The following is a 23,240-nucleotide window of genomic DNA, read 5'->3' as shown; positions in this document are numbered from 1 at the left end:
AAGAATAGTCGAGTTGGCTCTTTCTTCAGAACTGAGAAATGAACTCAGGGCTCAGTAAACTGAATTCCAGCCCTCTGTATTATTTTTCTGTAACAAGATCCCATAAACCTCACACTTGCAATGTGTCAGAGGAGGTCTCCCCCAAATGGCTGGCGCTGTGGCTACAATTACCACACTGTAAATACATACTCAGCTTCACAATTTCTTTCAGGCCATCCCTGCATATCATATCCATTTAACTGTGTCCGCTGGGCAGACCCAGCAGCAGTGATTCCTCAGTAGCAATGAGATCTCTAAACCCATTTCACATTCCTTATATAAATACTTGTCCCCAGAGCCGGGACAACCAGTACAGAGCGATCCTAGAATATCTTGCTGACTTATAAAATAAGAAAATGTGCCAAGACTCACAGGAACTTTGGCACAGAAATTATCCATCAATGAGTCCATACTGACACTGAGTATCAAAAAGAAGTTTTACTTTATTATAAGGATTCCGGTCAGGCAAGGTGGATCTGTGGTTAAAGATGCTTGCCAGCAAGCCTGACCACTTCAGGTTGAGTCCTGGTACCCAGAGAGTGAAAGGAAAGGACCGAGTCTCATGAGTTATCTTCTGGCTTCCGCACGTACACCATTCTCCTAATATACAAGATACATACACAAACGCAATTTAAATTTTTAAGCCCTTATTAAATTTTAGTAAGCATAAATCAGAATTAGAAAAAACTTCCGACAATTATTAAATAGTGTAATCACAGAAGAATAACTTGTTAGAATCAACAAGTTATGTCCAAGAGTAATAAGACGACTACACAACCTCAAAATGAAACAGGCACGGCCGTGAAGGGTGAAGCAGGGGGAGGCTGGGGAGGCGGAGAGAGGCACGCGGGGTGTCTGTCAGTGACAGGAGGACAGCAGAGCTGGGCTTCGTCAAGAGACCACGGTACACGTGTGGAACTGTCAAAGAAGAGACAAAAGATATTCCAAGAAAAAAACTGAGGGGGAACCACCTTAGTACGGGATGTGGCGGCACACACCTGTCGTCTCTGCGCTGCAGGCGCTAAGGGGGAGGCTTCCCAGTGAGGGCACAGCCTGGGTCACCTGGGGAGGTCAGGCAGCCTGAGGACATAGTAGGAAGGCCCTGTCTCTGGAAAAAAAACAACAAACCAAACAAAGTGGAGCTATGATGGAGAAACCCAGCTGAGCTCCTCAACTAATCAGAAATATTATTACAGCATTCGATTCTTCATATACTGAGAGAGAGAACAGAATCATGTCTGAGGTATTCCTGCCCCAAGAATCCCGATTATAAACATGAAAAAACATCAGCCAAGCTAATACAGGAAAATGTTCGACAAAATGACTGGCCTCAAAGCTTTAAAAGCATCAATCATGAGATACAAATACAGATCCAAGAACTACTCTGTTGTTTAAAGGAAATCAGAGACGTGCCAATCAAACGCCACATGATCCTGGAACTTCGTTTGCTCTCACAATTAGTGAAATGTGAGCGTTTGTACACTAGCTAACAGTAGTGTAAGAACACTAGTTTACAGACTCTGTACACTAGCAAACAGTAGTGTAAGAACACTAGTTTACAGACTGTACACTAGCAAACAGTGTAAGAACGCTAGTTTACAGACTGTACACTAGCAAACAGTAGTGTAAGAACGCTAGTTTACAGACTCTGTACACTAGCTAACAGTAGTGTAAGAACACTAGTTTACAGTCTGTACACTAGCTAACAGTAGTGTAAGAACGCTAGTTTACAGACTCTGTACACTAGCAAACAGTAGTGTAAGAACGCTAGTTTACAGAGTCTGTACACTAGCTAACAGTAGTGTAAGAACACTAGTTTACAGACTCTGTACACTAGCTAACAGTAGTGTAAGAACACTAGTTTACAGAGTCTGTACACTAGCTAACAGTGTAAGAACACTAGTTTACAGACTCTGTACACTAGCAAACAGTAGTGTAAGAACACTAGTTTACAGAGTCTGTACACTAGCTAACAGTAGTGTAAGAACGCTAGTTTACAGACTCTGTACACTAGCAAACAGTAGTGTAAGAACGCTAGTTTACAGAGTCTGTACACTAGCTAACAGTAGTGTAAGAACACTAGTTTACAGACTCTGTACACTAGCTAACAGTAGTGTAAGAACACTAGTTTACAGAGTCTGTACACTAGCTAACAGTGTAAGAACACTAGTTTACAGACTCTGTACACTAGCTAACAGTGTAAGAACACTAGTTTACAGACTCTGTACACTAGCAAACAGTAGTGTAAGAACACTAGTTTACAGAGTCTGTACACTAGCTAACAGTAGTGTAAGAACGCTAGTTTACAGACTCTGTACACTAGCAAACAGTAGTGTAAGAACGCTAGTTTACAGAGTCTGTACACTAGCTAACAGTAGTGTAAGAACACTAGTTTACAGACTCTGTACACTAGCTAACAGTAGTGTAAGAACACTAGTTTACAGAGTCTGTACACTAGCTAACAGTGTAAGAACACTAGTTTACAGACTCTGTACACTAGCAAACAGTAGTGTAAGAACACTAGTTTACAGACTCTGTACACTAGCTAACAGTGTAAGAACACTAGTTTACAGACTCTGTACACTAGCTAATAGTAGTGTAAGAACGCTAGTTTACAGACTCTGTACACTAGCTAACAGTAGTGTAGCAACGCTAGTTTACAGACTCTGATCATCTCTGCCTGTTTAAGGTAAGAGCTTGGATGAAGACTCCTGGGAAGACAGATTGCTCTGATGGATATGCATAGTACGTAAATCAAGAAAGTAGCTATATTAACAAGCAAAGGGTGATATAGAAAGATACAAAATAGGCTATCTAAAATTCAAACTGAGGGAAGAAAAGAAATAAAAATGTGGTTTTCATATTGGTATGTTTTTTTGTTCTCTAGTTCATTCCTATTGTGTGACAATGTTCAAGTGTTATTATTTCAAAATAGAAAGTTATAATCAAAATTGTTTTTTATAAGCCTCAGCAACCACAAAAGAAAAATCTACAATGGAAAAAAAAAATAAACAAGGAATCAAAATACTGTAGCTGACTAAATCCTGTAGCCATAAAAGAAAACAGTAAGAGAAGCAAAAGGTACTCCAATAAAACTAGAAAAAAGTCACACAGTGGTCTCTAAATAGCAGGAAGGCCTTCCCTATTAATTATCTTAGTGAGATGGATTAGATTCCCCATGCATACACACATACAGTAACTAAGTGATTGAAAACAAACAAGACCCAATGTACGCTGCCTCCAGGACCTCCCTTCGCCTGTAGAGGAAAAGAGACTGGAGTGAGATGATGGAACGAGATATTCCACACAGATGGAACCCTAAAAAGCCCAGGCAGCAGGCTTCTCTTAGCTGACAGAAACAGGCCAAGGGGGCCGGCAAGGGAGAGCTGAAGGAGGTGGGTACGAGAGAAGGTCAATCCAGAGGAAGCAGCAGCGGCTCTGAGCACTGACTGCCCGGTGACTGGACAGTGATTGGCTGGAAGGGAGAAAAGGCTGCAGGAGCGTGCTCTCGCCAGCGCGCAGGTCTAAGAAACACCTGACATTCAACATCAGTCCAACGCATTTTCTCCTCACCAGGATGAACTTTCTCTGTACAAGTCAAATGACAGGCCGTAACAGCCACGTCAGCACTTTTCAAAAACCGAAGTCAGAGCCAGCGAGAGGCTGAGAGTTAAGGGACTTGCGGCCAAGCCTGAGAACTGAAGTCCAAACCCAGGAGGCAGTACACAAAGAACTGACTCCTGCAAGTTGTCTCTGCCTGTACACGTGCTGCACGCACACACGCACACGCACACATGTACACACACACACACGTAAAAAAATTAATCCGTAGTCATACTGAGTATTCTTTTTTTTTCAGTTTTTGTATTGATATTTATTGAGCTCTGCATTTTTCTCTGCTCCCCTCCCTGCCTCTCCCCTCCCCCCTTCAACCCTCCCCCAAGGTTCCCAAGGTCCCCATGCTCCCAATTTACTCAGGAGATCTTGTCTTTTTCTACTTTCTACTTCCCCTGTAGATTATCTATGTAAGTCTCTCTTAGTGTCCGCATTGTTGTCTAAGTTCTCTGGGATTGTGATTTGTAAGCTGGCTTTCTTTGATTTATGTTTAAAAACCACCTATGAGTGAGTACATGTGATAATTGTGCACATGAGGCTTTAAAAAAAAAGGCATTATGAATAAAGGGGGGAAGTGATTTAGGAGAAAAGAATACATATGTAGCTCTGCGTGTGCGTGTGCGTATAAAACACTTAGGAAGAAAGGAAAACTGGGATAAAGAAATGTAGTAAGCTGGGGACACGGCTGTTATTACGTGGCAGACATCGTGCCCTGGTCTGACACACAGCACCTCAGAAATTACGCTGTGGAGTGAAGAGTTGCTTAGCAGTTCAGAGCAAGTACTGTGTTTGCTGAAAACCCGAGTTCAATTCCCAGGTTCCAGCACTAGGGAAGCAAGGGCAATCAGAGCTACACAGAGAGACCCTATCTCAATAAAAACAAGAGCAAGTAAGATGGTAGATTTCAAACCAACTATATCACAACCATAAATGAAAATGGCCCAAATTAAACAGAAGAAATAATAAAGTGAATTTAAAATGCAAGCCAGCGTTAAGATGCTACCGCCAGGAACTCAGACACATAAATCTCTGGGCCTGGTGTGTGATCGCCAGCCAATCTAACTAACAAGAGACACTGTCTCAAAAAACAGGGTGGAAAAGTTATTGAGAAAAGCACCTGACAAGGAAGGACCTCTGGCCTCCGCACACGTGTATGCATACACAAGACACATACACATGCATCTATACATAAGTACACAAATTAATAAGTAAAATCTAAAAATGTAAACAATAAGTTGGGCATGGTGGCACACGCCTTTGATCCCAACACTAGGGAGGCAGAGGCAGGAAGATCTCTGATCAAGGCCAACCTGGTCCACAGAGCAAATTCCAGGACAGCCAGGGCTACACAGAGAAACTCTGTCTTGAGAAAAATGAGATAAATCAAAAACCAAAAATAATTAAAATAATATTCTACACTAACAGTAATCAAAAGAAGCTCACAGGCCATAGAGAGTAGATTTCAGACCAAAGTACATCATCTGAAATAAGAAGAGACCCTAACCCTAACTCTAATTGGAGAAAGGGATCCAATTCACTCAGAGATCATGAAACTTAAAATACATGAACGCACACAGCAGCAGAGCTTCAAAATGCATTAGGCAAAGACTGAAAGAAGTGCTGGAAAACCAAGTAGTCCACAATGAAAGATTTCAACACCCCTTAACACTAAGTACAAGAATAAAGACAAAAACCAAACGGTAGTACAGAGTTAACGCTGGCTTCACTCGCTGTCCACAGCTCCACCCAGGACTCTTTTCAAGAGCACGTGAATCATGTAAACTAGAACCACGCTCATGTGGTGGCACACGCCTGTAAACTCAGTACTGGCTAAACCACGCCAGTGTAGTGGCACACGCCTGTAATCTCAGCACAGCTAAACCACGCCAATGTAGAGGCACACGCCTGTAATCTCAGCACAGCTAAACCATGCCAATGTAGAGGCACACGCCTGTAATCTCAGCACAGCTAAACCACACCAGTGTAGTGGCACACGCCTGTAATCTCAGCACTTGCGAAGAGAGTAAGAAAGATTACCACAAGTTCCAGACCAGTCAGCACTACAAAATGAGACCATTTCGAAAACAAAATTAATCCACCATGAACAGACAGACAGGATCATGCTGAGGGTTAATAAAATGTCTTACTAAAATTAAACTGGGGCCAGCAGGATGACTCAGCAGGTAACAGCACTCGCCACCAAGCCTGACAACCTGAGCTGACCCCAGGAACTCACAGGGTAGGAGACAAGCAAGTCCTACAGTTGTGTGCCGGAGCTCACACACAGTGCCCGTTCCTGCCTGGGGACATCCCACATGCATTCGTGTGCAAGCACACACACAGACAACACACACAATAAATGATTAAAAATCTTAATAAAAAACAGGAAACACAGCACTTGGGAGGCAGAGGCAGGTGGATCTCTGTGAGTTCGAGACCAGCCTGGTCTACAAGAGCTAGTTCCAGGACAGGCTCCAAAACCACAAAGAAACCCTGTCTCGAAAAACTTAAAACAGGAAACAAAGATGTAAGATACCAAAATCTGTAGGCTCAAATAACCAACAGTATATAGAGAAGTTCTTTTAGAAAGATGAAATTAAATGGCCAATAAACATGAAAAATTGTCCTGTTTCACTAGCCATCAAATCAAAGCCACACTGAGATCCCACCTTGTTCCCGTCAGAATGTCAGCTGTGAAGAAAACAAGAACAGCAAACGCTGGTTTGGGCAGACAGAAGGGACTTGTGGCCAAGGGTGGAGACGCACATGGTCTCATCACTGGAAGTCGGTGTGGAGGGCTCCTAAGAATGGGCACACGTCCTCTGCACAGTCAGCCACATCATCCTGAGTACACACCCACAGACTCCCAGGCAGCATCACACAGACTGCACACCAGTGTTTGCAGCCGTATTACTCACAAGAGCTAAATTATGCAATCTCCTTAGTTGTCCAGTAGAAAAATGGGTAAGAAAATTGGACAAATGAACATAAAGGAATCGCTTTTAGCCATAAAGAACAAAGTTCTATCATTTACAGGATGCAACTAGACATAATCACACTAATAGATTAAACCAATCTCTGACAAAACAAGTATGTTTTCTATTATTTGTGGGTGTTAGATTTTATACAGATATGTGTTCAGCACAAGCGTGCACTCACACTCAAACACACACACACACACACACACACACCAGGAAAGTGAACAGGGAGAGCAGCAAGACGTGAGGTGAAAATATGCCCAATACACACAATAGGTACACATATGAATGTTTTTTTAAAAAAAAAAGACATGCCGGGCGGTGGTGGCGCACGCCTTTAATCCCAGCACTTGGGAGGCAGAGGCAGGCGGATCTCTGTGAGTTCGAGACCAGCCTGGTCTACAAGAGCTAGTTCCAGGACAGGCTCCAAAGCCACAGAGAAACCCTGTCTCGAAAAACCAAAAAAAAAAAAAAAAAAAAAAAAAAAAAAAAAGACATTTAAAAAAGAATCTTATAAAATTAAACTTTTATTTTGCAGGAGGATAAAAATTTTAAATTTTAAATGAGCTAAACTTCCAAATTAGCTAAACAATTAAGTCAAGAGAAACAAAATTCAAGGTAAATAAACAGCAGACAGGAAATAATAAGGAATATAAATCACTGATGATGAGTATTAAAAAAATCAACAGGAAAAGCAAAGATAAACAACAGATAAACCCTTAGTCAGAGCCCACTGAGGGTACGGGGCTGCGACAGATTCCCAGAGTCAAGACTAGGAGTAGAAACACCTCCACCCCCTTTAGATAGTTTTTCCCTGTGCAGCCCTGGCTGGCCTGGAGCTCACCACATAGACCAGGCTGGCCTGAACTCAGAGATCTGCCAGCCTCTGCCTCCCAAGTGCATGTGCTACCATGCTCAGCTGACGACAGATCCCACAGGCCTTAAAAAGCTTAGGAGCACTAATTACACCTGTGAATTTAACAACTTAAACGAAGCAATCCCTTCAGAGAAGCAAGTCATCGATGCTCAGTGAAGAAGAAATAAATATGACTAGATGAACCAATCCCTTCAGAGAAAGAAGACATCGATGCTCAGTGAGGAAGAAATAAATTGACTAGCCATTTGTCAACAACAACAAAAGCATTAGCATGGAGTTAAAATTCTCCCTTGAAAGAAACTTCCCCAGACCCAGAAAGATAACCGCGCAAACTGCTGAGACTGAAAGTACATGGAGAGATCTGGTACTTATGTAACTGGCACACGCACATTTAGTGTTAGATAAAAATTGATTACTAAGAGACTAAATGAAAAGTATAGAAAGTAACAAGATTAACTTGAAAGATGATGGGGGCCTAAACCAAGTCAGGCAAAGGGGTTTGGTTTGGTCTCTTGTTTTTCAATTGTGGGTACTGAGACAGGGCATGGTTAAATAGTTAGTAGCGAGAATAATCAAATGTAGCAAATAAGTTGACACAGAAAATATGGGAGAGAAGAATAAAGATACTCCACAATTTTCAGCTGGCATAGTAAAAGAACCATCCAGGTTCTTGTCAGGGAATACAAGAGAAAACCAAGGCCAATTTACTTTTCGACAAATTTTACATCTGTATATTCAGCACCCAAAAGCAAGCAAAGGGATGTACGATGTAAACACTCAGGAGACGCACAGTTTAACTAGCCTCTGTCACCAGGGATCCCTTGTCATTAAAGCCTCTACAATTATATTATTAATGGCTTGGCACCGAGGTCTTAGAAGGAATGAACCTGAGGTGTGCTCCACAAGAATCAGCGCCTGCTACTGTCAACATGATCCAAAGCCCAGGGCTAAGTAGGTGACAGGCCCTAGGGTTTCTGCTGAATGCTCATGTTGTCAAACTCCCGTCTAAAGATTTCTTTTATACACTCAGATTTGGTTAATGAATAATGAAGCTGCTTTCGGCCAATGGCTTGACAGAATATAGCCAGGCTGGAAAAGATATACAGAGAGAGTAGGCAGAGTCAAGGAGAAGCCATGTAGCCCCTCCAGAGACAGAGGCCAGATGGAACCTTGCTGGTAAGCCACAGTCACATGGTGACACACAGATTAATGGAGATGGGTTAGTTCAGGATATAAGAGCTAGCTAAAATATGCTTAAGCTATTGGCCAAGCAGTGATTCAAATGACAGAGTTTCTGAGTGACTGTTTCAGGTCTGGGCAGCCGGGAGCAAGGGGTCTCCCTACTACACAGATTACTGCTGTCCTCAACTTTGGGTCATAAAGGTTCCTAGGAGGTGGTAAGCATTTAAAGTATTGGTCAAAGTGGAGAGAATAAGTGACTGTTGAGTGCCCAGCCCTAAATGGGACATCCGTATCAAACTCTGTGCCCAAGGCTCCAGAAACACAGAAGAGGGAGCAGGAGATGGGAGAGTCAGGGACTGGGAGGACAGCTGTCCTCTGGACATGGATGTCTATTAACCCATAAACTGACTCCAGCTAAGGTCACCTACACAAGAGCAAGCCAACAAGACGGGTCGCCATTCCAACAGGCAGCACTAACTAGACAGGGCCGGTTAACAAAAGAAGAAAGAGCAGACGCAAACATGATGGGGTTAAGGGCACATGGGAGGAGGCAGCTGAGGTTGCATGAAGTTGTTAAAGAATAAAGCACTCCATTAAAGATAAGGCTGTGGTGTTCTGAGTGAGAACTGCCCACAGTCTCACATGCTTCAATGGTTGGTATCCAGCTGATGCAACCGTTTTGAAAAGAGGAGCTGTATCACTCGGGATGGACTTTGAGCTTTAAAAGGCCCCCACTCTTCTCGGTTAGCGGTCTCTGTGTCCTGTACTTAGGATAAGATGTAGCTCTCGGCACCAGCTTCAGCACCATGCCTGCCTGCTGCCATGCTTCTCCCCACCAACCCTCCTGAAACCGTAAGACCCCAATAAACTTCTATAAGTTCCCTTGACTTTTGAAGATGCACGAAATGCAATGTGCATTATGATACGGCTCCAAGTGTGTGGGAGCCGGGGGGGCGGAATGTGCTGGTTTGAATGAGAATGGTCCCCATGTTTAAATGCTTGGTCCCCGTCTGAGGTTTCCAAACACACGCCATTCCCAGTTCAGAGCTCCCTCTTCCCCTCACCCCGACTCCTGCTTGAGACATAAGCTCTCAGCTACTGTTCCAACACCTGGCCTGTCTGCCACCCATGTGCCCTGCCAGGATGGCCATGGACTCACTCTCTGAAACTGTAAACCCCAAAAACCTCTTCCGTAAACTGCCTTGGCCATGGTGCTTCAGCACAGCAGCACAAGAACAAGGCCCAGCTAGAAAGTGGAAAGTGCTTGCCACACAGCTGACTTTCTACATGGATCCCTGAAGCTCATGTAAAGGGGGAAGGAGAGAACCAAATCCACAAAGGTGCCTGCCCTCTGACCTGCACACACAGCTGTGACCCACCCACGCTCATGTATCATACGCAGACATAATAATAAAGTTTTCTTTGAAAAAAACAAACATTTAAAAATGAAATAATGGCTGTGTCTATTGAGGATTTAAGAATAAGGGGTTGGTAGATGTGCTGTAGAATATTATTCTAAGATGTGTTACATTCGTTTATGCTGTGGAACATTTGTTTAATGATGCAAAGATGTGTTGTATTCTTTTAATTGCATTTGTTTAACTCCGTGAAGCTGTATTACTCTGCCTGTCTAAAACACCTGATGGTCTAATAAAGAGCTGAACAGCCAATAGCAAGGCAGGAGCAAGGCTAGGTGGAGCTGGCAGGCAGAGAGTAAATGAGAGAAATCTGGGATCAAGGGGGAGCAAGAACAAGGATCCACGGGGCCAACCACACAGCAAGACATGGAATAAGAAGGAAAGAAAAGATATACGGAAATAGAGAAAAGTAAAAGCCCAGAGGCAAAAGGTGGACAGGACAATTTAAGAAAAGCTGGCAAGGAACAAGAAAGCTAAGGCCGGGCATTCATAAGAAATAATAAGTCTTTGTGTGTGATTTATTTGGGAGGTGGGTGGGGGGTCCCCCAAAAAATCCAAGAGTAAAAAACAACCAACTACAGAGATGATTTACTTACTACTGTCCCTACAAGCCTGAGCATCCTAAAATCCAAGCAATAAAGCTTGGTGCAGTGCACCTGCAGGGCCATCGCTTGGGACGTAGTCAGGAGGCGACACCCTACCCTATCTCAACAAGTAAGATGAAGAGTGACTGAGGAGGACACCCAATGCCACCTGGCCTAGCCTCACACACAAATGTGCATGCACCACAGATGCACGCATGCACGCCACACACACGGACTAAAGTCTGTTAGGAGGAAAATGAGTAAGGGATGTGAGGAAAAACAAGTCCCTTTGCCTGTCTGCTTTATTCGCACTGCGAGACCTGAGCTCGGTGATTCTGTTCTGGGCAGTAAGAATTAACTATGTACTCTCGAGAGTCTGAACTACTTACTGTGAGAACTCATTTTACACACACACACACACACACACACACACACACACACACACACACAGCACGCTGCTGTAGTAATTCTTCACTGAACTCTGCCTATGAATGACTCAGCACACTAGACTATAGCTTGAGTTATTTTTCTCTTTGCCATTTTCGGTTTTGTTATCTTTAGAGCTTTCCCCTTGTTTCTTTTACTTTTCTGAGACAAGGTTGCCTCACTATGCAGTCCTGGCTGACCTTGAACTCACAGAAACCTGCCAGGCTCTGCCTCCCCAGTGCTGGAATTAAAAGTGTATGTGACCACACCCAGCAGGGCTTTTGGTTTTTTAGAGTTCAATACAATCAAATAATTACAGCAATTGGCTTGTGAGTAAGTCTTAGAAGCCAACCACTGTATCTCGCTTACATTTTTTTAACCTCTATCCAGACAGACATCTCTATTTTATGACTCAAACCAAACTACAAAAAGGTTAAACAATGAACCCAAAGTTGCCGAATTAGTGAAGGGCAGAATTCAGACCTAAACCTCAGTCTACGGAACACAGAAACCCGTGTACATACCTTGCAAAGATCTTTCATAAATGTCTATTTTTCAGATCCCGTATCCAGTGTTTTATGACCTACTACTTCTCCTCAAAATTCCTGCAGATGAGCTAACGACCAGAAAGCTGCATTCTCCTCTTTACTTCCTCTCATTAAATGTCACATCTAATCATGCTGTGATCATCGTCAGGTAGGCTCTTCGCCACAGCCATTTCCTGCCCCGGCTCATGTTCACTGCCGAGAATTAAACCCAGCAGATTTTCTTTCTTGCCTAGTGCACATATAAACCACCTGCAATCAGCATTTTCATTTGCAAACTAACCTCTGGAGTTTTTTAAAAACCATGTTATCCCCTTGCATGGCGCTAAGAACCTAATGCCGCTGTCCCAAACGTCACATGGTCTGTCATCTTAGTCATCTGGTGGTTCACAAACCAACGCGTGTGCGGCTCCACGCTAACCAGAGAAGTATAAGCGCGGAACTTTTTTCTCAGTTTCAAGGGAAGTCCCAATTTACAACATCCTGCCCCACTAAAACATCTTGAGCTAGCTTTAAAACAGCAGGCTGGAGGTGCTGGTGCACATTTTTAATCCCAGGCAGAGAAAGCAGAACCTGAGTTCGAGGCCAGTCTGGTCTATCTAGGGAATGCCAGGCCAGCCAAGCCTGCCAAGGAAAGCCTGTCTTCCCCCGCCCCCCCCCAAAAAAAGTCAACCAATAAAGGAGTTTCTAGTCTATGTAAAGAGGTTGGGGGCATAAAGAATGACAAAACAGAATCCATAAAAAGCGTAAATACCTCTAGGAGTGCTATGTTAGTCTTTGTTTATAACTTAGAACTAGACAAACACATTTAAAAATTTATTGCATAGACACTTGGAAAATAAGTACTGAAGAGTATTAGGTAAAACTATAACAACAGACAAATAGTTTCTATTAGTGTATGTGGTAGTTTAAGCAAGAATGGTTCCCCACAGGCTTGTGTATTTGACATCCCCCCCCCAGTTTAGAACTGTTTGAGAAGAACTGGGGGTACAGCCCTGTTGGAGGAGTTGCATCGCTGCAGGGGTGGGTTCTGAGGTTTCAAAAGCCCAGCCATTTCCAATTTCTCTGTCTCTATCTGCTTCATTCTTGTGGATCAAGACTGAAGTTCTCCACCTGCAGTGGTGGTGCATGCCTTTAATCCCAGAACTCAGGAAACAGGGGCAAGAGGGTCGGCCAGGGTTGGCAGGCCTACACTCAGATACCCTGTTTACAAAAAACCTTGTAAGTTCCCAACTACTTTTACAGTGCCCTGCCTGCCCGCCCACCCGCCCGATGCAGACTCTTACCCTATAAAACCATGAACCCAAATTAAATACTTTCATAAAGTTGCCTTGGTAATGATGTTCTGTCACAGCAACAAAGACGACTCGAGAATTAAGTTTGCAATCTCCAGCCATCAAAAGTGGATATACTCACACTGCCCAGACACATCCTATGTAATTAGTATATGCCACTGGTATTCACGAGTACATTTATATAAAACTACGTTCCCATTCTCTCGGTCTATACTCATGTTCTGAGACTGCCTTCTGTATGGAATGCCTTCCTCCCCTGTTATCAAAACACATTTAGGTTGCCAAGGCTCTCAGACAGCTCCTCCCTGGACCTTCTACCCTTCATCCTCTTAGCTACTTGGAAGTTTTATCCTCTCTGCTAAACAAATAAGGAAACTGATGTGGGGATCACATTCACAGCGAAAGATCAACAGGTATTTAACCTCTGGGGACTTTATTTTGTTTTTTGGTTTTTTTTTTTTTCATTGTTGTTTGAGGAAAAAGTCTCACTACGTAGACTTGGCTGTTCTACAACTCAGACATCCCCCTGCTTCTGCCTCTCAGATGCTAGATAGGATTAGAAGAACATGCACACCTGGCGCTGGTGTCTGTCCTTTAAACTCCCTATAAAGTCAGGCAGATTCCACACATTCTCTCACAATATAGAGAGATATTATCGTTTGTTTAAGTATCTCTCCTCTTAATCGGCTGTTCAGAACAGTCAGAGGGCCTGACTCCATTCTGTGTCTTCAACAACAATCAACACTGCCTATTACACAGAGAACTCCAAGTGTTACAATGAGAATTTAAGTTTATTGCTTTGCAACACTGTTGTCTATTAGTCTCTTTATGCAAGCCTAAGCCATTTTTACTGGAGTGGTGAAGCACAATCGCTTGAAACTCAGTCCTTGTAACCAAATTGGTTAGAAGTGAACCCATCAACTAATTACCATTGAAATCTTGGATTAAATAATACATAAATACTCCAACTACTTTCTGATCTTCATTTTTTCAACATATTAACATAAATTCTCTTAGTGACGCTGTTCACGTTCCAAATCCCTTACAATTATACATAAAAACAAACTAGCCAAAAAAGTTTCCACTTAAAAACTGTTCAAGTCATCTTTATTTTTAGGATCAACCGCCCAGTGCCAGCTTGGCCTTCAAAATATTTACTCTTGCAGGCTTGACCAAGCAAGAGTGCCCACGCTGCGAGCTGTCCTTGAAATGCTTACATCTTCAGGCTCTACTACAATACGGTGAAAATGAGAACCTTCCCACCTAACACTCAGACTGCCACTGTCTGAGGCATTCAACAGCTTCCCTGTGCAGGAGCCAGACCACTTCCAAGGTGGTGGTGGGGGGAGATGGGTGCAGACATGGCCCAGTATACCTAGACCTCGCCAGTCCTCTCATCTGCAGTCTGAGCCATAAAACTCAGAGGAATATACATTTCTTTCTCTTTTAATCTCCAGCCTGTATGCCAAGTTAAGTCTTGAACTACGGTGCTTACGCAGGTCCATCCAGTTTGGGGAAAAAGAATTTACAAAAGTACCTAGCCAAGTCATGGTTAAGTTTATAATCAAAGACTCAGAAGAAGGGGGAAAAGGCAAAAAACCCGAGAAATGTTTTGGTTAAAGCAACAAAAAAACTGCAAAAGTATGACACGTAAAATAACATCAAAGTAAGCAAAACCTACCACTGACAAAAAGAATTGTGAACTGCAAACCTAATTTCAGCAGCACCTACGTATGTAAAACCCATAGGGAAATTAATTGTTCCAGAGTCTACTTTCCCGGTCGCACATGCTAACGCGGCTCCTCGGTTTTGTCAGGATAAAAATAAAATAGTTAGCAAAATGACCCCCGAAGTTAGCAAGGCGGGGATGAGTTAGAGAGCACAACGCCAGAACAATACCAGAACGAGGGCTGTCAACACGAGGCAGAAGAAAGGTGAGCATGCCCAAGGACCGCCGCATTGTTTGCAGACCTCAGACAGCCAGCAAGGCCCGCGCACAGGACTCAGGCAGCCGCCCCTCTGCAGTCACCGCCGGATCCGCAGCTCCAGCGCGCCGGGGCTGCTGCAGCAGCTGCTGCCCTCCCGCGCGGGCAGCGCCAGCAGCATGCAGGGCGCCCGCACCGCGAGCCCGCGCCTCCCGCCGCTAGCGGACCTCGCGCGGGCCCGGCCCGGGCCACCCGCCGCCCCCTACGCCCTCCGGGGACCGCGCGACCCCACGCCGGCAGCGCGCAGAGGCGCGGGCACCCACTCCGCGCCGAGCCCCGACCCGCAGCCTCCGCGCCCCGGCGGTGGGAGGGGGCCGGGGCCGCGGCCGAGCCGGGCCCGCACGTGCCCGCGGCTGGGGGCACCGCAGCGCCGACCCCGGAGCCTGCGCCCCGATCCCGCCCGCCGCCACGCCGCCCGGTCCGCACGGCCCCGGGATCCCGTGTGACCCCGGAGCCCTCCACGCGGCCAGCCGAGCGCGGAGCCGCGGCGCTTACCGTAGCCGCCTGCGCCGCTGGGAAGCGGCTGGGAGACGCGCAGACACGCCGAGGAGAGCGCCGCCGCCGGAGCCCGGAGAGCTACAGCCCCGCCACCGGCGGCGCGCCGCCGCCACCCTCGTGCCGCCCTCCCCGCGCTCCGCCCCCCGGGACACCACGCCCCTCGACCCGCCACGGAGTCTGCGCCACCCGCCCCTCGCCCCGCCCCCCCGGGACGCCCCGCCCCGCCCCCTCGGCTCTCCACGGAGTCTGCGCCGCCCGCCCCGCGCTCCGCCCGCCGGGACGCTCCGCCCCCAGGTCCCGAGCTCCGCCCCCCGGACGCTCCGCCCCTCGGCTCGCCACGGAGTCTGCGCCTCAGTTCCCGGGTCGCTGGGGCCGGGCGAGCGGGGCGGGACCGACGCCTAGACTGGCAGCTCTCGTAACCGATAGGACTAGGAGGTGGGCTCAGGGGAAGGCGGTCCGTTACTGGCGGCTAAATGGACCAATGACCGGTGGGGAGGTACCGAAGAGCGGCGGCCAGCGTCCGCTCCGTGCTTCGGCATAGGCCGAGGGCGGCGGGAACGGCCCCGGATGTGGGCGGGGCCTTGCTTGTGCAGGACCTCCGCTGCGGCAGTTCGGAGAGGCGGAACTCTACCTTCTCCTAATTATGTGAGCGGCTGAGGCTTTCATGGGGGGGACCAGGGTGGAAGAGGACGAGGATCCAAACTGGCGGACTTCCCGACCTTCGCCGTCCCCTCGGCTCGCCCGCCGGCCGCTCTGCCAGGTGAGTCGGGAGCTCGGCCCTTGCCCGTTCGGTACCCGCCCGAGCCGCCCGGTGCTTGGGTGACCCTCAGTCCATCACGCCGCGGCTCGACGACTACCGGGTACATCTCGCACAAACCGCATTAAATTCCAGCATAGGTTTGGGAGAGGTAGGGCAGCCCCGCGAAACCACCGTGGGCGTTTGCATACCGAAGACCGGGATAGTTGAGCAGGACCCTTAACGTTCCAGTGCAGATGCGCCCTAAAATCAGCCAGGTTGTCAGCAGGGAGGACACTGGTTTTGTAGTGGAAATGGTGATCTTACGAAACGGAGCAGCCTTTGGGTACGGAGAGTTCATTTGGGAGAGTGTCGACAGTAGCGGGAGAAGGGGAATCGAATGGTGAGGGATGGACCTTGGACCAGTCTGCTGCACACAACTGATCGCTAGATGGAGATGAAAGGATGAGAGACCTGTAGATCTCCATGTGGCGGTGGGGGGGGGGGGGCAAAACAAAACAAAAACTGGAGGTTTGCACAGTGGATCCGGAATCATGAGCAAAAATCCTACCTCTGTGCGCCAGAAATACCCACCTCGAGTGGGAAATTTCTATTGAGCAAATCTCAGCCATGGAGTGCACCTTTGACCTTCCCTTGGAGAGAGAATGGTGCTAAAAGCTAAATAAACTCTTTACCCCGATTAAGACGTTTTTGTAAATCTGGAGTCTGTGTCACCGTTGTAGTTCAGTCTAAGCAATCTTTTAAATGTCAGTTGAATATCAGTAAGGCTGTTTTCCTTGTTGAGAGTGTTTTCCTGCAATCTAGTTTTGTTTCGCCCCACAATTAGAAACTTAAAACTACAACAGGCTTAAGCCCTTGCATTCTTGCATGTCTTGTCCTAAAGTGCCTGTGGTCATTGCAGACAACTTGGTACTTGTTCTGAGGGAAGAAAAAAAAGAAGTTCATATCCTGTGGCATACAGAAAAGTTACAGTAAAGTGACATGTGATCACAAATATTCGTAAAGACTCTTAAAATTGACCAAATCAGAGGTTGGAACTGAGCAAACATTCACCGGATTAGAAACATATGTAGTTAATTAAATAGCCTACACATATCTCCACCTCTGCTTCCAAAATCATCCCATTCCACTGTATAAGACTTCCAGCAAGGAAGGACCAGTAAAGAAAACTGCTTTCCAGAACTGAGCCCAGTATGAGCAGTTCCTTTACACCCCCATGCCTTTAATCCAACGGAGACAAAGTTAGGTAGCTCTTTGAGTTCAAGGCCAGCCTGGTCTGTATTAGCAAAGTTCTAGGCAAGCCAGGGCCACATACTGAGACTCTGTCTCAAAAAAGAAAGCCTACCTAAAAGCCGAAATACTGCAGTCCAAAGCATTTACAACCCAAGCGAATGCAAATGGATGGGTCTGAGAAGGCACAAGGACTCCACAACTAACTGCTGAACTATAAAGTATGTACACTCTGAAGATTGCCATCCTTGAGCAGAGCACATCAGCACAATTAAGCACACTGCTCCCTCTCTCCAGTTCTGCAGCTCTTCCTGTTTCCCTGCATCTTCTCTAGCACCCATTCCTTTGTTTGCCTCTATGGCTTCTGATCTGCCTATTCCCCTCTAGTCTGTTCATCTTCAGTGTGTCCTTTTTCAGGGGCTTATTTTCCCCTGGGCTTTGTCATGGAGTCGATGTTCCTAAGTATTTCTTCTTGGGCTGGCAAGATGGTTCAGCAGGTAAATGCATTTGCCACTGAGGCTGATGACCTAAGTTCTGTCTCCAGGACCTATAGTGGAGAGGGAGCTAAATACTTCCACTTAGTCCTCTTCCGGTCTCAAGTCCCGTGTTTCATTTCCTTCTCCACATAGCTGAAGGACTGATGTTTCTCAGCTGTTTCCATCCCTTCCTTAAGTCCTTACTCAGCTGCATGTGGTTTGGCTTTTGAGTTCCTGTTGTATCTACTCTTCGTCTTAATGGTCTGTAAATCCATACGTGAAAATTAGATGTAAGACCTTATTTATACCGTAAGCTAAGATATAAGTTAATGCCGTCCCAGTTGAAGACATTCTGGCAGGAAGTAGATCCTAGACCTTCCAGATTTGAGGATATATCCTAGAGTAACAGTAAGTCTTAAATTGTGAACAAAAGTAAGGGTCGTGGAGAGATGGTGATGGTTTATAAAGCTTGCTGTCTTCCAGAGGACCTGAGCTCAGTTCCCAGGACCCACACTAGCTTGTTCAGGACTGCCTGTACCTCTCGTGCTGGGGACTCCAGCCAGGGGTGCCAGCTCGTGTTCACATTCAAAAAATGTCTTAGGAGTTGACGTTTTCTTCTTCTCTAAGGGCATTCCATTTATATTAGCCATTTCACCCTTACAAACCGCACCGCCTTGTCCGCTGCTTTGACCTCAGGTGCTCAATGTTAGCACCTCTTGAAATTAAATGCAAGCCTATAGGTTCACAAGCCTGCAGAGAGCTTAAGATCATCGCTGAGTTGCAATAGTCACAGCGTGGGCTTGCGGGGTAGCGCTGAGAAGGAACCAACTGCTCTTGAATAGGTTCATACCCAGTGTCTACACTAAAAATCTTAGCTACAGTGATGGACTGGAAGAGATGGCAATGGCTGGGAAGACGGCTCTGCAGCCAGGAACAGGCTGCTCCTACGGAGAATGCAGCCCCAGGGGAGTCTGCCACCTCCAGCCTCCGAGGGCACCTGCACTTGCATGCACACACACACATACACATAATTCAAAACAGAATGTTTTTAATATACATATATATGCATACTTGCATGCATACAGAAATGGTTGTTGTTGCTACAGGACAATGTTTTCCAAATTAGAAAGATTGGGAAGTAGGAAGCAGCCAACTTTTCTAGAAATAGAAGTGATTTCTGCTGTCACACCCTGAGCTTTTCCTCTTTTCTAGGGTGTATCTCCCTTCCCTCAGCCCTGAAACATCCTCCTGAAACTGTTTAAATGAGAATGTCCTTGGCTCAGAGAGTACTCCTCACCTGGCTTTTCACGCTACTCTTCCTGATCATGTTGGTATTAAAACTGGATGAGAAGGCCCCTTGGAACTGGTTCCTCATATTTATTCCAGTCTGGATATTTGACACTATCCTTCTCGTCATGCTGATCGTGAAAATGGCTGGACGGTGTAAGTCTGGCTTTGACCCCCGGCATGGATCACACAATATCAAAAAGAAAGCCTGGTACCTTGTCACCATGTTACTCAAGCTGGCCTTCTGCCTGGCACTGTGCGCGAGGCTGGAACAGTTCACCACCATGAACCTTTCCTATGTCTTCATCCCATTGTGGGCCTTGCTGGCTGGCGCTCTGACAGAACTTGGATATAACGTCTTCTTTGTGAGAGACTGATTTCCAGAGCCCCAGAGACCTGATGGGAAGTGCCACGTGTGGTTCTAAGCTACCATGAACAGGGTTGTGGAGGCAGGAACTTGTAGCCAACCCAAAGCTGAATTATTCAGTATTTGAGTTACTGATATATTTGTTATCCTATGTAAATAAAGCTTGTTTCTGACCTTATTTTTCTGTGCCTCTCACCTTGTGTGTGGTCAGGACGTGAAGTGAATGTAAAGCTTCAGTTGTGAACTCTGTGTGAGTTTGCTGGACCGTGCTCTGTATAGACCAGGTGTATGTGTGTGCTTCTAGACTATGAAGGAAGAACTTGGTTATGAAAATATTCTAGGGATGCAACCTCATGTCCAACTCAGAAAGAATCTTAGTTTGGCATTTTCAAGTGGGGTACACTCACGTTGAGTTCTTCTTATGGCCTAGGATGAGCCTGTTTCAGTCATGGGAGCCAGCTGTGCCTCCTTCTCCTGGGAGTCTCAGACACAGTGCCTGATTGAAGTGTTCAGGTTTGAGAAATTCTATGCGGCTGCCATAACAGCAAACTTAACCAATGCCAAAGTCCAGGTAGCCATACTTCTCAAGTTTAGAGGTGAAGCATTTCAAAACTTGAAGATAAAATTCTTGTTTTACCTTCATGGGAATGCCGGGCATCTTGGATGAGTTCATATGAGACCAGAGAGAGAGCACGGTCCCCAGAACTGGAGCTACAGATGGTTGTAAGACCAATGGGGGGGCGAGGGATCAAACCCCCAGTCTCTCTCTGGAAGTGCTGGTAACTGCTGAACTTGTAAGTACTTTTAAGGGTTGTTTTGTTTTGTTTAAAATTAGCCAGGCGGTGGTGGCACACATCTTTAATCCCAGCACTCGGGAGGCAGAGGCAGGTGGATCTCTGTGAGTTTGAGGCCAGCCTGGTCTACAGAGCTAGTTCCAGGACAGGCTCTAAAACTACAGAGAAACCCTGTCTCGGAGAGGGGGAAAAAAGGTTTTTTGGGGGATTTTTTGTTTTTGTTTTTTTTAGGATTTTGTGTATGTATGTGTGCACGTGCGTACACATGCTCATGTGCATATGGGTTTTTGTTTTGGGTTTTTTTTTTAGGATTTTGTGTATGTATGTGTGCACATGCGTACACACACTCGCGTGCATATGTATGGGAAAGTGCAAGTGCTTGCAGAAGCCAGAGGCGTTGAGACTGCCTGGAGCTGCGGTTAGATGCTTGACTCGGGTGTCTTCTGCAAGAGCAGTGTGAGCTCCTAACCACTCAGCCCTCTCTCTAGCCCTCAAGAGACTGATTTTGTCCTACTTAGCTTTCACTTTTAGCTCTGTCAGCGTCTAAAGTGGCCATTTTGGTGATTTTAAAGGATCTACCATAGACAGAGAATGAAATGATGTATCCCATAATTCCAGCACTCTGGTAGAGGAGCAGAATTTTGAATTTGAGGAAAGCCTGACTAGAGGCCCTCTGTCTCACTGTTAATACAGAATTTCTGTGCAGGTGACTACTGGTGTGAGCAGGTATCCATGCATGTGTATGGAAGACAGGGCAACACCTGCTGTCCTCCGTAGTTTGCCGATTGGCTAGACTAGCCAGCCAGTAGTCCCCTGAATCCGGAACCTACTTGCTACTCCACCGCCCAAACATGTAGCTTTTGCGTGAGTGCTGGGTATCCAAACTGGGGTCTTTACACTTCAGCAGCAAGCCATCTTTCAGGGCACCCAAAGATTATTTTAATACATTTCTTCCTGGTAAATAAAGATAATAAAAGCAGCCACATGCCACAAATTAAATTACATTAGGCTTTTGAAACTAAAAAGCTAACCAAAAAACATCTAGCTGCAAATATCTTCCTGTCAGTTAACTGGCCACGAAGTGTTATTTTTGAGTAGCTAAACGTAGGAGTCATAAAAACAATATTTGGAAGTGAAGATTTAGGCTCGGTCAGACAAATCCAAACTGGCCTCTGGATTATTCAAATAAATTCAAATAAAATTCCCATTGTAATAAACAAGCTGGAGAATCACTTAGTTCAGATAAAATTGTTCAGGCAATTGCCTTTCTCTGTGTCTCTCTCTGTATCTCTGTAACCCTGGCTGTCCTGGAATTCACTATGTAGGCCACCCTGGCCTCAAATTCAGAGATCCACCTGCTTCTGCCTCCTGAGTGCAGGGGATTAAAGGCATTGCCGCCGCCACCACCTGGCTTCAAGCAATTGGCCTTAATGATAAGTTCTCCTAGGGTCAAAGTGTGATAGTTATTCCTTCCCAGAACAACTGTAACAAGAAAGGAAAAGACATGAGTAAGAGTTATATGCAGAAGACAACAGTAACCAACCTGCTCATACGTGAGGATAAAACAAGTTTAATAGCCTCTGGCAGGTTCTCAGTGTGCAACCTTTGTCTTGTGTGACACACCTTAGGCAGCACAGGAAATGATTAATGTGTGCATTAATAACATCTCAACATTGGCTCATGAGAAACATTAAAAAGAAATAGTGCAGCTGGGTGGTGGTGGAGGCAGAGGCAGGTGGATCTCTTTGAGTTCCAGGCCAGCCTGGTCTGTAGAGCAAGTTCCAGGACAGGCTCTAAAACTACAGGGAAACCCTGTCTCAAAAACAACTCCCCCCCCCAAAAAAAAGATGCTTGTTGGTGGGAAATACATAGTATTACAGAAAAAAATGCCTTCTGGGTTCCTTTTTATAAGATGCATAATCACTGCCTCAAGTAACATGCAGGCTCCTGCTGAGGCCACTGTTCTCTGAGTTATGATAGATACGTAACTTATAGACAGCACTTTTTCAGTCTGAGCAAAAGGGTATTTCTCAATAAGAACAGTTATGAGCAGACATCTTCATGAAATGGAAGTCCTGATCTATGAACATCTTTCCCCCAGCTAGCTCTACAAACAAGAACAGCCCACTCCTGGAGAGTTCTCCAGTACCAAGGACAGATCTGTGCTCAGATTAGATAGGAGCACACGTGTGTCGCAAGACAGCTACAAACTCTGCTGACATTTCTAGGTGACAAGGTCAGATTAGAGTCAGAAGGTCGGCACCGTGAAAAAAGTTGAGCATTCTTACAAGTTTGCTAGCCTTAGAAATTTGGCCTGTTTTCTACTTTGCTTTTCTGCAGTTCAGCAGATGAGAATTAAAATTAATAAGCAGAGCTGAGAGGGAAAGCAAAGTACATAATCATTTCCATCCATAGAAGGGCAGGCACGTCCCTGGGCCATAAAGGAAAATGGGTATTTCTCTTTGCTGAGTGAAATGATTGATCCTTTAGCATTTACAAACTACCAAAAGAATTTAATGATTTTGCTGTTCTCAGAATAAGCACAAAATTACAGTGTGTATGAGGGCAGGACAGAGAGGAGCAGCAACTCATAATGGTAAAGCTAAATGTGAGCTCTTTGGCAGGGTCTCTTACAAACAAGAGTGTGAGCAGTGTGGAGGGGGAGAATCCCCAGTGGGTAGCTCCACGCAACACTAGGCCGGTAGCGCGTATCTTCTCATTTCCTGTTTTCCATCAGTGCCTGCATCTGTGGTCAGCGAGCAGTCTGTGATGTGCCACACCGTTCCCTCGGCCCAGAGCTCTAGCAGGGCGTCTGAAGGAAGCCAGCAATGTGTTAAGCATCCGTCATGTTCTGCCATTCCCTTGACCTGTCGGCATACCAGGTGTT

At 45.8% G+C, this 23,240-nt stretch overlaps 2 protein-coding genes across 6 annotated transcripts in view; one reads left to right on the top strand and one right to left on the bottom strand.

Moving 5' to 3' along the window:
- Positions 1-15,545, bottom strand: part of Phtf2 (putative homeodomain transcription factor 2) — a 90,347-nt gene extending 74,802 nt beyond the window's left edge. For 4 of the 5 annotated variants that reach the window (XM_057758490.1, XM_057758494.1, XM_057758496.1 and 1 more), the window contains exon 1: positions 15,440-15,545. The gene's annotated coding sequence lies outside the window, so the exon portion shown is untranslated. Of the gene's footprint in view, positions 1-1,037; positions 1,074-15,439 lie in introns of those variants that run through there. The other variant, XM_057758492.1, reaches the window with a different exon arrangement.
- A 479-nt stretch (positions 15,546-16,024) lies between these two features.
- Tmem60 (transmembrane protein 60) lies at positions 16,025-19,727 on the top strand. Its single transcript, XM_057758747.1, has 2 exons — positions 16,025-16,202; positions 19,118-19,727. Exon 2 carries the CDS (start codon positions 19,168-19,170, stop codon positions 19,567-19,569), a length of 402 nt encoding a protein of 133 aa, XP_057614730.1. The 5' UTR covers positions 16,025-16,202; positions 19,118-19,167; the 3' UTR covers positions 19,570-19,727.
- The last annotated feature ends 3,513 nt before the right edge of the window (positions 19,728-23,240 follow it).

The sequence above is a fragment of the Chionomys nivalis genome, chromosome 26 (assembly GCF_950005125.1).
Source record: "Chionomys nivalis chromosome 26, mChiNiv1.1, whole genome shotgun sequence".
NCBI lineage: Eukaryota > Metazoa > Chordata > Mammalia > Rodentia > Cricetidae > Chionomys > Chionomys nivalis.
The sequence above is the reverse complement of the archived record's forward strand: the minus strand, read 5'-3'. Positions and strand labels throughout refer to the sequence as shown.

Excerpts from the sequence above, each read along its gene's own strand:
- Tmem60 (XM_057758747.1), top strand. The coding sequence starts at position 19,168 with ATGAGAATGTCCTTGGCTCAGAGAGTACTCCTCACCTGGCTTTTCACG.